General features: G+C 37.4%; 1 protein-coding gene across 4 annotated transcripts in view; it reads left to right on the forward strand.

Moving 5' to 3' along the window:
• The window catches only part of grin2aa (glutamate receptor, ionotropic, N-methyl D-aspartate 2A, a), a 143,229-nt gene that overhangs the window by 1,076 nt on the left and 130,037 nt on the right, over positions 1-12,116 (forward strand). For 2 of the 4 annotated variants that reach the window (XM_026208159.1, XM_026208161.1), the window contains 2 exons: positions 1,442-1,603; positions 1,919-2,326. In XM_026208159.1, coding sequence (XP_026063944.1) covers positions 1,922-2,326 — 405 coding nt within the window. In that variant the 5' untranslated portion in view covers positions 1,442-1,603; positions 1,919-1,921. The remainder of the gene's footprint in view (positions 1-1,441; positions 1,604-1,918; positions 2,327-12,116) is intronic. The other 2 variants (XM_026208160.1, XM_026208158.1) reach the window with 2 other exon arrangements.

Below are 12,116 nucleotides of genomic sequence, written 5' to 3' on the forward strand. Positions count from 1 at the left end.
TTCCTTGCATCATTAAGGACGCGCGGTTCTAAAATAGAGGCATAAAAGGATGAAAACGGGATTTGATACTTTATGATATTATGATGTAGGGCTTTTAAACAGTAAGTCATGTTTTATCGAGTTATGTGCAACAACACGCAGTTGTTTTACCTGTCAGAAAACTCGTGTCATGATCATGTGAGCACCAAATCTGAGGATTTTCCCTCAGGAGTGCGCTTTGCTTTTGCTGAATAAAACGAGGGAATTTACTTATGAGCGAGGGAAAATGTAAAGCAAAACGAGCAGAAAGAAAGATAAACGTGTAATTTGAAAAGGTTTTACATGATAGAGGACTTGTCTGTGCTTGCTTTGATAAGTAACAGATGAATGCGGATTTTGGTCGAGTTGTTGATCCAACTTCAAATATCAGGCTACTTTTCTTGTTAAAACATAAGGCTGGATTCCAGGCTAAATGCTGCTTCTTTTCTGTCGTAATGGATTTGATTGTCCTCCTGAGTTGGTTCTGTTGTAAGTTCTGATGCGTGTATTTTTTCTTTGGATATTACAGTGTCCTACAGCGTACTGAGGTGGCTGAGAACGCAAAGCGACACGCGTCGATAGGGGGCGCACTTGCATAATGGTCGTTTTGAGGAAATTAATGAGGTATCAGAAGGAATATTCATCGAGATATATTTTTCCCATGTAAAGATCTCTGTCACGTTGTAAGAACACTGATATCGCATTTGCCTTAAATAACAAATGAGGCCAGTTTTATTCTTGCAAACAGATAAATCTTCATAAATTATGCTTTCTCCCCTTCTCTCTGATTTATTACATTAAAATAAAACATCATATAAATGTAAAATGGAGTTGTCAAAAGACCTGGCCTCCAAACCAAACTGCATGCAATCTCAGCTCCACATTCATTAATGTTATGGTCGTCAAATGGTTCATAATTCATTTTATGATTTATTTATTTCATTTTCAGGGTGTTCAGAGTGCGAGCATTGCACATTTTTGCAACCACTCAAAAGCATGATGACACGTTATCTGTTGTGGACAAAATATCATGTAACATCTTAAAGTACTGATTTAAATACATAAATGCAAGCACACTCTACTGTATTTAAACACCTGTATATATTTAACAATTTTTAAATTGCTGTAAAGCTAAATATAACCATCTCATCTAAATGCATTTCTGCATTTCTTAGTATTCGTCTTTAGATACAAGCCTAGATCCAGTCACACAAAGCCTGATATTTTCACCAATCTCTGCTCAACTGCATTGAAACAAATCAACCATTCATGTTTGCTTGCTCTACTGAATTCTTCTCAGCCGAAACTGTGCTAAATGTAGCTTGCTCATTCATTTGTCTTTAATAATGGTGATTTGATGCATTATTCTTCATGAGACTCGCAGGCTTCAACAGCCCTTGCACCATATGTTGTTTCTCTGCAGTTTTATGCCTTGCTTTACAATGCATCTGTCTTCGTATACATGCTGGCCACAGTAGCAGAGGGCCTGTGAGCATCCTCCGCTCACTCAGTCCAAGACTCTTCATGTGATGATGTCAGCTCCACTCTCTTCTGCCCTGCTTGCTGCTCAGATCCAGTGTCACATGTAATATTCATCATTTGCTCATTGCTAGCTATTCATTGCCTAAATTCCAACACGAGATTATAAAACCCTGTGGTTCTCTCCGTTGCTGTGCAACTCCACTGGATCGTATGTAACATGTATTTGCTATTGAATAAGTATTTCAGGAAATGTAATTCTGAGCTAAAATAATTATTAAGCAATTTTGCTAAGATTTAACTATCTGAAGTCATATTGAGTTTCCTCTTTGAGCAGAAACTCCTTGAAGTATGTTTTGTAAACCTCTAAATGCATTATATCACAAACAGCCTGTATTATGTGTGTGCTTTTGATCTGCAGGGAATGAAGTCGAGCACTATGGGGTTTTCCAGGTTGGTTCTTCTGACTCTTCCAGCTGTCCTTACCCTCATCAATGTCTCACATGGGGCAGAGAAAGTGCCCATACTGAACATTGCCGTGATCCTGGGTCAAACACGCTACATCTCCGATAGAGATATACGGGCTCTATGGAGCAAAGATGATCCCATTGACGTCAATGTGGTGACCCTGCTGGTGAATGAAACAGATCCCAAAAGCATCATTACCCATGTGTGCGATCTCATGTCCGGGACTAAAATCCATGGGGTGGTGTTTGGGGACGGCACGGACCAGGAAGCCATCGCCCAGATTTTGGATTTTATTTCCTCTCAAACTTTGATACCTATTCTGGGGATCCATGGCGGCTCGTCCATGATCATGGCGGATAAGGTCAGTCGGTAGACAGCATCAGCTCACCTAGAGCAGGGTACATTATTGAATACAAAAGTGCTTTCCAAATTTGTTTACCCCAAATCTGGAGCGGAAGATGAGCTTGAAATATTATTGAGCTCACAAAATGAGTTCAGGGGGTAAAAATGTGCACTCCTAATGTGGTTTGGTAATGACAATGATGAAAAATAATGTCATTAGTGCAACATGCAATCGTGCCTTGACTTTTCTCCTGACAAATTACCGTATGGAGTTATTTCACGTCACAAACATCACAAAAAGCTGGAGTAATCACTTTACCGAACCCGATAACAAATATCTCTTTATATTGAGCCATCATAATTTCAATCGCATCTGTCATTATGCAACATTTACTTAATATGAACAGCAAAAAGGGTGAAAAAAAACAGCAACACAAAATCAGATCTGAGATCAGTTTATGGAACAATTTAAGAAGGTAAATTTAGAGAGGTGATAATTTGCCACTCTGCTGACTTCGTTCCATTTTCATTACCGACCACTAACCGCGCATTGGAATCCCCGCTCACTATAGAATCTTGTTGCAGACTTACATTGGGTTTATATAATAATCCTGTTTCTCATGAGCACTCGCTGCTGCAATTTAAATATGTTTACTTGCTTTTCATCTCAGAATGTCGGTGTATCAAATGAAGCAATGTTTTTGAAAGCTTATTCTCAGGAGATCTTCTTCAGCGGTTCATTAAATCATTCTAAAGCACTCTTGTGTTGATCCTTAAGGAGATAAATGGCTGCACTGTTTTAACTCACGGGGACCTTCGTGTCTTCTTTTGTTGAAGAATACATCACATGCATACATTTTAAAATATATCCTGTTAGTATGTACTAGCAGTGACATGCTTGTATGAACTCTGCATTGTTTACATACAGTACATCTATGACTTGGTAGCATTAAGGAAACCCTATCATCTCTCTTCAGATATGCCTTATTTATAATTTGTGTGCTTTTTAAATGCCCTAAATGTTGTATTTTTATATTGTCGTGTGATTTGATTCTTGCCTTTATTGGTTAAATTGGAGAGACAAGGTGAAATTATTGGTAGCTCATGGCTTTTTCATTCTACAGGAGACAACAAAGCATACATGTGGTAATTAATGTTGGGCCGCCGGGCAGGTCTTACTTCATTTAGTGCCCATGCAGCAGGATTTGAGTCCAATAAACACAGGGATCATTGGCATGTGTCAAGGGATCCTTTGTTTTATATCTAAAGTGCTGCCTTCCACTGAATGCGGCCGATGCACAGGCACGCTCACTGCTACTTACATCCAAAGATCAGCTGTCTGTCTTATTGATGTTTTTAGGTTGCTTTTCCATATGTCTTCAGCCTGAAGCAATTGATTTTAGACACATGATTGTCATTTAATATACGTATATGCCAAGAGAGGCAACATACAATGGAGATGGCCATTTAGGCAATTTAGTTCTTTCTCTCCTCCGTCACTGACAGGGAAATGCAGTGATCTGTCTCTCCAGTGTGGATATAGAAATGCTGAAGTGCTTATCCATTTATATACTCCTAATAGATTCCCAGTAGATTCAGTATATGCACACTGTGGTTCAGACGGAGGTCTTTGATATCTTTGACACTGGTATAACTATCCTTTCAGATGATTCAACACACTTTCAGAGGTAGTCGAAAATGAATGTGAACACATTTCCTCTGTAAACATTAAGAATCTGACCTGATGTGTTCTCACCTGTCTGTCAACCATTGTACTAAAACAAGGGTTTTAAACTTTGCACATGGCTTTTAAAGAACTACTTTAAAATGCTTGATACCAACAACGCCATGAAGAGCCTTTGGACTTTTCCATAAAAGACAAAAGGTTTTTATAGTTGAAAAAGGTTCTTTAGATTTTTTAATTGTTCTTCACACTAAGAAAAAAAAAGGTTCTTCTAAGAACTTGAAACTGAAAAGTTATTTGTAGACCCAGAATGGTTTGAGAGTGAATCATGTTTTGCCGTGAATGTTCTGACACAAACATGTAGGTGAATTGTTTTGTTCTGAGCAGACACCATTATTCTTATTGTGCCTTCATTCAAGGCATGTAAGATTTTCATGGACATGGTGATTAGGGAGACTGCAAATCATTATGTTTTTTTTTTTTGGATGAGATACAACCCCCAGCAGCCTTCAAGTGCTGTCTCCCCAGCGAAGCGTGTGATGCACACAGTGGTGCAGGATGGACTCAAAAATCAGCCTGGGACCTATCTTATAATTTCAGGTGATTCAGTCATTCTTAAATATTATTAGGTATTTTAGTTTGACTTCTATCCCATTTCTCACTGCCTAGAGAAGACTGGTTTAGACTCTTTGGTATAGTTCTACTATTTGCAAGCTGACACAAAGAAACTTTTTACAGCGGTGGACTGAATTTTCAGCATCATTACTCCAGTCTTCAGTGTCACCATGATACATCAAAAGTCATTCTAATATGCTGATTTGCTGTTGTGACACAATCAACACAATGCTAAGAAACGTTTCTTGAACATTCGTAGTGTAGTTACGGCATCTACCAGCAGGGGCCAACTGGGCCATACTATTCGACCTTTTGATGTTAACCAAGAAATGTTTAAACAAACCTAATTGTAACAATTTGCTAAAGTCCTTAAAATAGTTTTGGGTTCTGAGTTGGGTGCCATTAATCATATGCATTGAGTGCTTTATGTTGTTTGTATGAAAATTAATTAAGGAAGACATGCTGTGAACAAGTGCAGCACTTATGTTTACTGTTCACTAATAAGAGAGCATTTATGAACATGCAAATTATGAAATGTAATTAACTTGCTGCCATCTTACAACTAATAACCTGCTGTTGCTGTAGATGAGGGAACCACCAAAGGGTGGAGATTTTCAATTAAATGATTAATTAACAACAATGAGGCCATTGTGATGTCACAGCTTTTTTCAAGGCCACCATATTGCTCTTCCACTTATACTAGTGGGAACAAAGTGGTATCGTTCCCCCTACATAGATGCTTTTGTGTATCCTCATTGTGTTCATTACTGTTCTCTTTATTTGTGATTTCAGCTATGGTGCAAATGTAGCCTCACAATATGCAAATGATTTTGGGCCACCGTCCTGAAGAAAATAATTGCAATATTGTAGAGCAACATAGCAGAGATTGCAAATATCTCCTCAAATGCTAATGTTCTGATCCTTTGAGCCTCTTCTAGCTGTACTATGGCATAACTAATGTTGAGAGACATGCATATCTGTTCCTATCTGAAAAGGCACAGTTGTTCAGTGTCCAGCATATTGTCTCTAGCTGTTACCTTAGAGGAGTTAAACATGGCTGCCTATTATCATTCTTTACCAGCATCACAGAGATGGTGGCTTGAACAAAGGGTGAGGAACTCATCAGATCACAGCAAATGTCCGTGGGACAAGCGTTACGACACTCTCTTGATTATAGTTGTGCTTTCTTGTGTGCCTGGCTCCCATGGACAGGACAGAAAGAGAAAGAATTTAATTAGCTAACCGCTTTTTCCAAGGCAATAAGGCTTTGCGCAGCGGTGCTGGAGAGTAATGATGAAAGGAAGCACTTTCCCTCAGGAAAATCACAGTGAGATCTCTTTAAAATCTCAGTTGTTTCTTTTACACTGCAGTGAGACTTTATGTAGATGAAATTGAGAATTTAGCTATATGCCTGATTGCTTAAGGGTACACTCACAGGAGATTTCTAGGATTTCTCACATTGGGTCTCAGCAATGTCCCATAGGTAGTAATTTGCATAATGTCCGCTTAAACCATCTGTAAAGAAAGGCTTTTACACAACCTCACCTATTGTAATTTATTCCTGTGAAGACAAAGCAGACTGTTCAGCAGTCATTATTACAGTCTTCAGTCTCACATGATCCTTCAGAAATCATACTAATATGCTGATTTGGTACTCATTATTTTATTATAATTAGCATCAAATCAGCGTCAGATTATTATCAGTGTAGAACAGGGATTTTCAACCTTTTAGGACATGCGTCAACCCCCCAACTCCCCCCCCCCCCACCGATTAAAGACCCCTCTCGGTTAAAAAAATTAATAATTTTTTAGTCGAAACTATATAATAAAACATGATGATTATTATATAAGTAAATACATTTTAACCCTTTATAGATCACGTTTCCCAGGGCTATGGGAATAATAGCAAAATATTAGTGTAATCTATTAAGTAGCCTATGCATAAAACCCATCTTTTAACTTGTAGTAGATATGGGTGTCAGAATCCAGTGTGATTGGTTATAATGCGCAGCACTGTTAAAACGCATCTGGCTCTGTGCCAGCCAAAGCACAAACTCATATTTGAATTTGGCAGCTGATGCTGTGAACGTTGTAATCGTATCAAATATATTATTCAGCCATTTTTGGTCTTTTAGAAGCTGCATACAAAATCCACTTTGGTTAAAATCCTGAGGGGGCACGGTTGAAATCGCATTCCTGGAGGAGCAGAATTTCAGCTGAGCCCCCTCTGGTCTAGTGGGGTTCTAGACATTCCCGGTAGGCCCGTGCATTAATCCGTCCCGGCCCTTTTGTGAGCCTAAAGTAATATAAATGTGCAAACATCATTCCATATTATTTGCTGTGTATTGAGTGTGTTTTTGAACGCATTTTCCATTTCTGCTCCACATGTTAATTTCTAAATCTTTGAGCAGATCTCTTTGTATTGTGTTGAATTCTATATAGCTCGTGATTATAGTCAGTTTATGGTCTGTTTATGTTGCATGGAAGGTCAGTGCGCAGGAATAGTGGATTAACAGCCCATTAAAAATTCTGCATTTAATTCTTCTTTTGCCATTAAAAGTAATTGTAGAGCTAATTTTGATGCTCACAGGCCTCAGTCTGGCAATAATATGAGTCCAAACATTTTTTTTTTGTTGCAAATTAAACCATATATAATCAGACAGGAAGCATTTGGCTGAATTGAATTGAATGGAAAAACTATTAGCTACAGTTTCATAGATTAATGCCACGTTTTCATTTATTCCCTCCTGGAGGCTTAAACAGTTGTTATTTGGAACGATTCTTCAAAATAAAGGTGCTTCACGATGCCATAGAAGAACCTTTTTGTCTAAATGGTTCCATAAAGAACCTTTAACATCTGAAAACCTTTCTGTTTGACAAAAGGTTCTTTATGGTGAAAGAGATTGTTCTTTATAGAACCTTTGACTGAATGGTTCTTTGTGGAAACAAAAATGGTTGTTCTATGGCCTCGCTTGAAGAATCTTTTGAAGCTCCTTTATTTTTAAGTGTTCATTACTTCAACTAATATAATATTTGAGAAATAGAGATGTATTCATACTTCCACTCAATTTCAGTTCGCTTTTGCACTGAGATAGCGACCTCTCTCCTAGTTTTCCTCCAAACCAGCCAGTCAATCAACAAACAGAGGGCCGAGAGCCATGACGTAGACGCTAAGTGCCGTATTTAAGATTGTAGTTTAGGTTTGGGAAATCAAAAACGACAGCGGACCGGGAGACACGGGATGCTATTCCCTCTGTTGTGGAGAATATTCCGCCATTTGCCAACTGTTTGACCAATTAATGGCAAATGGGGATTGTTCAGGAACTAAATTGTTATTAAAAAATATAATCATTTGGTTTTGCTAAAGCTCTCATTGTGATATCTGATTTAAGAATTATCTATATGTTAAGGTATATAAGAGCAAACAAGTTTGCTGTAGTCCTGCAGCTGAAGGACTACCAAGCAGCTGCAAACTGCACTCTATGCCGGAAATGTGCCATTGACCCCTGGATACGCTGCAGTTCAGATGTGCCAATGTCACTATTAATGAAGGATGTTATGAAGACAAGGTAGTTTGCACCAAAGCAATCTAGGGTCAAAGGCCAGGCATCTGTTGTTTTATTCGTTAAATACTGCTAATTATTTACCATCAGTTATGAGGTAAATTAAGCCTCTGACATTTATAAGACAACAAAATTCTAGCTGAGAGATTGACCCCACAGCTACTCTTATGTAAGAATAAATCCATTGGAGGGTGTAATCACACATTGGGCCACTTGCTAACAGCGGACCTTAACAGCCAAACTGTAATCTTATGTAAGACAGGCTGGAGGTACAGGGCAGGCTTGAAAATGACAATGAATTCACTGTGTTATGAAGCTTGGCTTATTAATTAAAGACAGGTCAGTGCAGCAGTGAAGGGTGAGGCATGAGGCAGATGTTTTTCTGGCTGCTGCGGTGTTCTTGTTTGGCCAGGTTAAGGGCACACAATGTTCATTTGATTGCTTTACTCTATTGCTTTAAACTGGTTACACTGTACTGTAAATGCATTTCATTCTAGTGCTGTCAAACGATAAATCACAATCAAAATAAAAGTTTGTTTACATTATGTATGTGTACTGTGTAAATTTATTATGTATATATAAAATACACATAAACAGTATATGTTTTGAAAATATTTACATGCTTATATATTTATATATTCATATTCTTACATTTGATATTATATATATTTAATATATAAACATAACATATTTTTCTTAAACATATACATGCATGTGTTTGTATTTATATATAAATAATACATTTACAGAGTATACACATATATTATGTTAACAAAAACTTCAAGTTTGGATGCGATCAATAAATTCCGAACCCTTGTGATTTTCTTTCTTCTGTGGAACACAAAATATACATTTTGAATAATTGTATCCTTGCTCATTTCCATGTAGATAAAATGAATGGGAACCGGAGCTTTCAATTTATAAAAAATGCAAAAGTTCCATAAAAGTGTAAAAAAAGTGATGCAGATGATTAATTGTACATTATATTTTTATATTTCTATAATGTATTTAAATATATATTAAATTATATATATATATATATTTTTGTTCAACCAAGTCTAGCAGACCAGTGCAATTTTTGCCATGAAGTGTAGCAATAGCATATTTAGAAACAATTTAGAAATAGTACATTTCAGAAATTCAGGAAGCTTATAGGTGCTGGAACCTTCTGTAAAGTGTTTTTTAAGTAAAACACAATACTGTCAATTACATTCAGAACATTGGAAACCCTGACTATTAGAAAACATCTCTCTGTTGCTTCAGAGGCCATAACATACTAAGTCCAACTCTCAATAACCTTGACCAAAACAATAAAGAGTTCAACATAAACTTTTGCACCAACAAAATAATACATAGTTCAACATAAAGTGTAAAGTCCACGCTAGCTGCTATATGTTTTGCGTTGAGGTGATACTTGAGACTCGGATGTGCTGCGATGATATGCGAACGCTAGTTGGTGCTCCAGTATAATCGGTCCGCCGAAACTCATCCAGTGAGAAACGTTCCGTGGTGCAAAAATAAGTTATTAAAAATGCGGGATTTTTTTTCTGTAATTAATTAATCTTAGTTAACGCGTTATTTTTTTTGTAATTAATTAATCTCAATTAACGCGTTAAAGTCCCGGCCCTACTATATATATATATATGTATATATATATATATATATATATATATATATATATATATATATATATATATATATATATATACATACATATATATTATACAGTAAGTCTCTTGAAGCCTAATTGTATTCAATTTGATTTGTTTCCTTCTCAGATTCAATGGCAATCTTGTGAAGCTGTGTATAGCTGTGACCAGATCAGTTACATTTGTGAACAAATCTTTTGGACCTGTTTTAGAACAGTTTTAGATCAACATTTCATCCAAAAGTTTCAGACACAAAGGACCTATTCATTCACAAATGGACTTGAATATGACGAGGAAAGCTAGGGCAGATACCAAGACTTTCATTAAAGGTACAGGTTGTAGGACCTGTTACTAGAGGACGCACTACCAAAACAATAACAATCGCGTGGTTTGATGACGCTAAGAAGGAGCGTGGCATGATGGGATGTGTTCTCTTCTACCCAACCACTGACGGCCATCAATCAGACGGAAAGATAAATCATGGATTTAATGGATGCAAAGGCGCGATCAGACTATGGATCAGACTATGGATCAGACGCGTCCTCGCGCAGGTCTAGAGTGTGTATTTGGTGTGTATGCCCCATAATACTAATCTTGTTGATTGTTATAATAGCATACGTTTTCTGTAAAGATACGAATCAAATCAACTCACCTGTCGAGTAAAACACAAGCGAGATCGGCATCTCTTTCTAGTTTAAGTTTGTCGCGAAGCTACTTCCGCATTTGTCCATGACACTGTTGTCATGTAGTTTCTACATCAGTAAAGGCGGTAACAAAGTGTAACTAACGTCATTGACAGGTGACTGCACTGCCCCGTGTTACTGTTTAGAATGAGAATTTTCTCATGATTTACAAGTAGTTGAAAACATTAGAGATATTGTTAGTAATCAGCTGGACAAAATATATAACACTGGCCTAGTGTTTTTTTATATTTTACTGCAAATATCTTACAAATTGTGTAATTAATGGTGTATTTTTTGTAATTTTGGTGCTTGACTTCCCTAGTTCTCATTCACTGTCGTTGTCAAGTGCCGTTTTGTGTTCACTGAGAAAATAAAGTCACAGGTTTTGAATGACTTGGGGGTAAGCAAATTTTCTGTTTTGAGTGAACTGTCTATTTAATGATCATGATAGTATTGTCACTATTGTAGTGCAAAAGTAAAATAACAATCATCCAAGTCCTGAAGCAGAGACTGAAATGCTTCCAAACCGAGTCCGACAAGCATTCAGACTTCCCCATTACCGAGTGCCAAAGACTTGTGCATGCTTTGCAACAATCTTTTTAGTACCTGATACTGTATTTTAGGCAGAGGGAACTGCATCTTTGCAGCGTGCTGTTTGGGTTTCATGCGACTGCAACATGAATAAAGCATTCTTCTGGACTTGCTTGTCCTCAGCCAAGGCCAGATGAGAGATTCACTGCAGTGCTCATGCAGCGAACACAATTACATCAGAATACACTTCTTCGTATTGGTACAATTCCTTGTCAGAGGCAGTCAAGTGTGTTCAATGACAGAAAATGGAAGTGGATGGCATGAATTAAATATGTTTTTCTTTGTCCTCCACACATTCATTAGAAACACTTTTTATGTACAATAGCCAAGCCGAAGTTACAAGATTGTTAACTGCTCACAAAAGCAAGACACAGACTTGTGGAAGATTGAAGACGTACCCCTGGGTAGATGAAGGAACGGCACTGAGTGGCATTGTTCTCTCTCTGCAGAGCTCAGGCTATTAATGATATGGATGTTGAACCTGCTCTGGAGTCTGGAATAGGTCCACTTATTCAAAGAACACTCATATATACATAGTGTACTGAACCAAACCTATAGTGGCTATGCTAAATTGTTCATAGAGAACCATTCAAGGTAACATTTCAAACTAGATAGGATGGCAGAGAATAAGCGTGGACAGAAAGCATTTCATTCCTGAGGCTGTTAAGCATCATAAACAAACCTTTTTCACATTGAGCTGCATATGCTCCAGGCACTAGAGGCTAAATTTAATAGAGGTTATCCGAACAGCATTATTGCAAATGTATTACAGAAGTTTGTACTTGAGGATTTTGATTTGATAATTGATAAAAAGAGACTTGACACCTTAATCGATAGCAAGATATTGACCCATTTTGTGTTCAACGGGAGGTTCGCTGTGCTTAATAATTCTGAATTCACCATGGAATATATATGTACATAAAAAGGTCAGTTTGGGACAGTGACCATCATTGTGCGTAGGTCTTACTATTTTTTTCTCCTGAACCCATGATCTTTTCTAAAATTGTCTTATGCCTTGAGAGTA

This window comes from Carassius auratus, chromosome 28 (assembly GCF_003368295.1).
Source record: "Carassius auratus strain Wakin chromosome 28, ASM336829v1, whole genome shotgun sequence".
Lineage (NCBI taxonomy): Eukaryota > Metazoa > Chordata > Actinopteri > Cypriniformes > Cyprinidae > Carassius > Carassius auratus.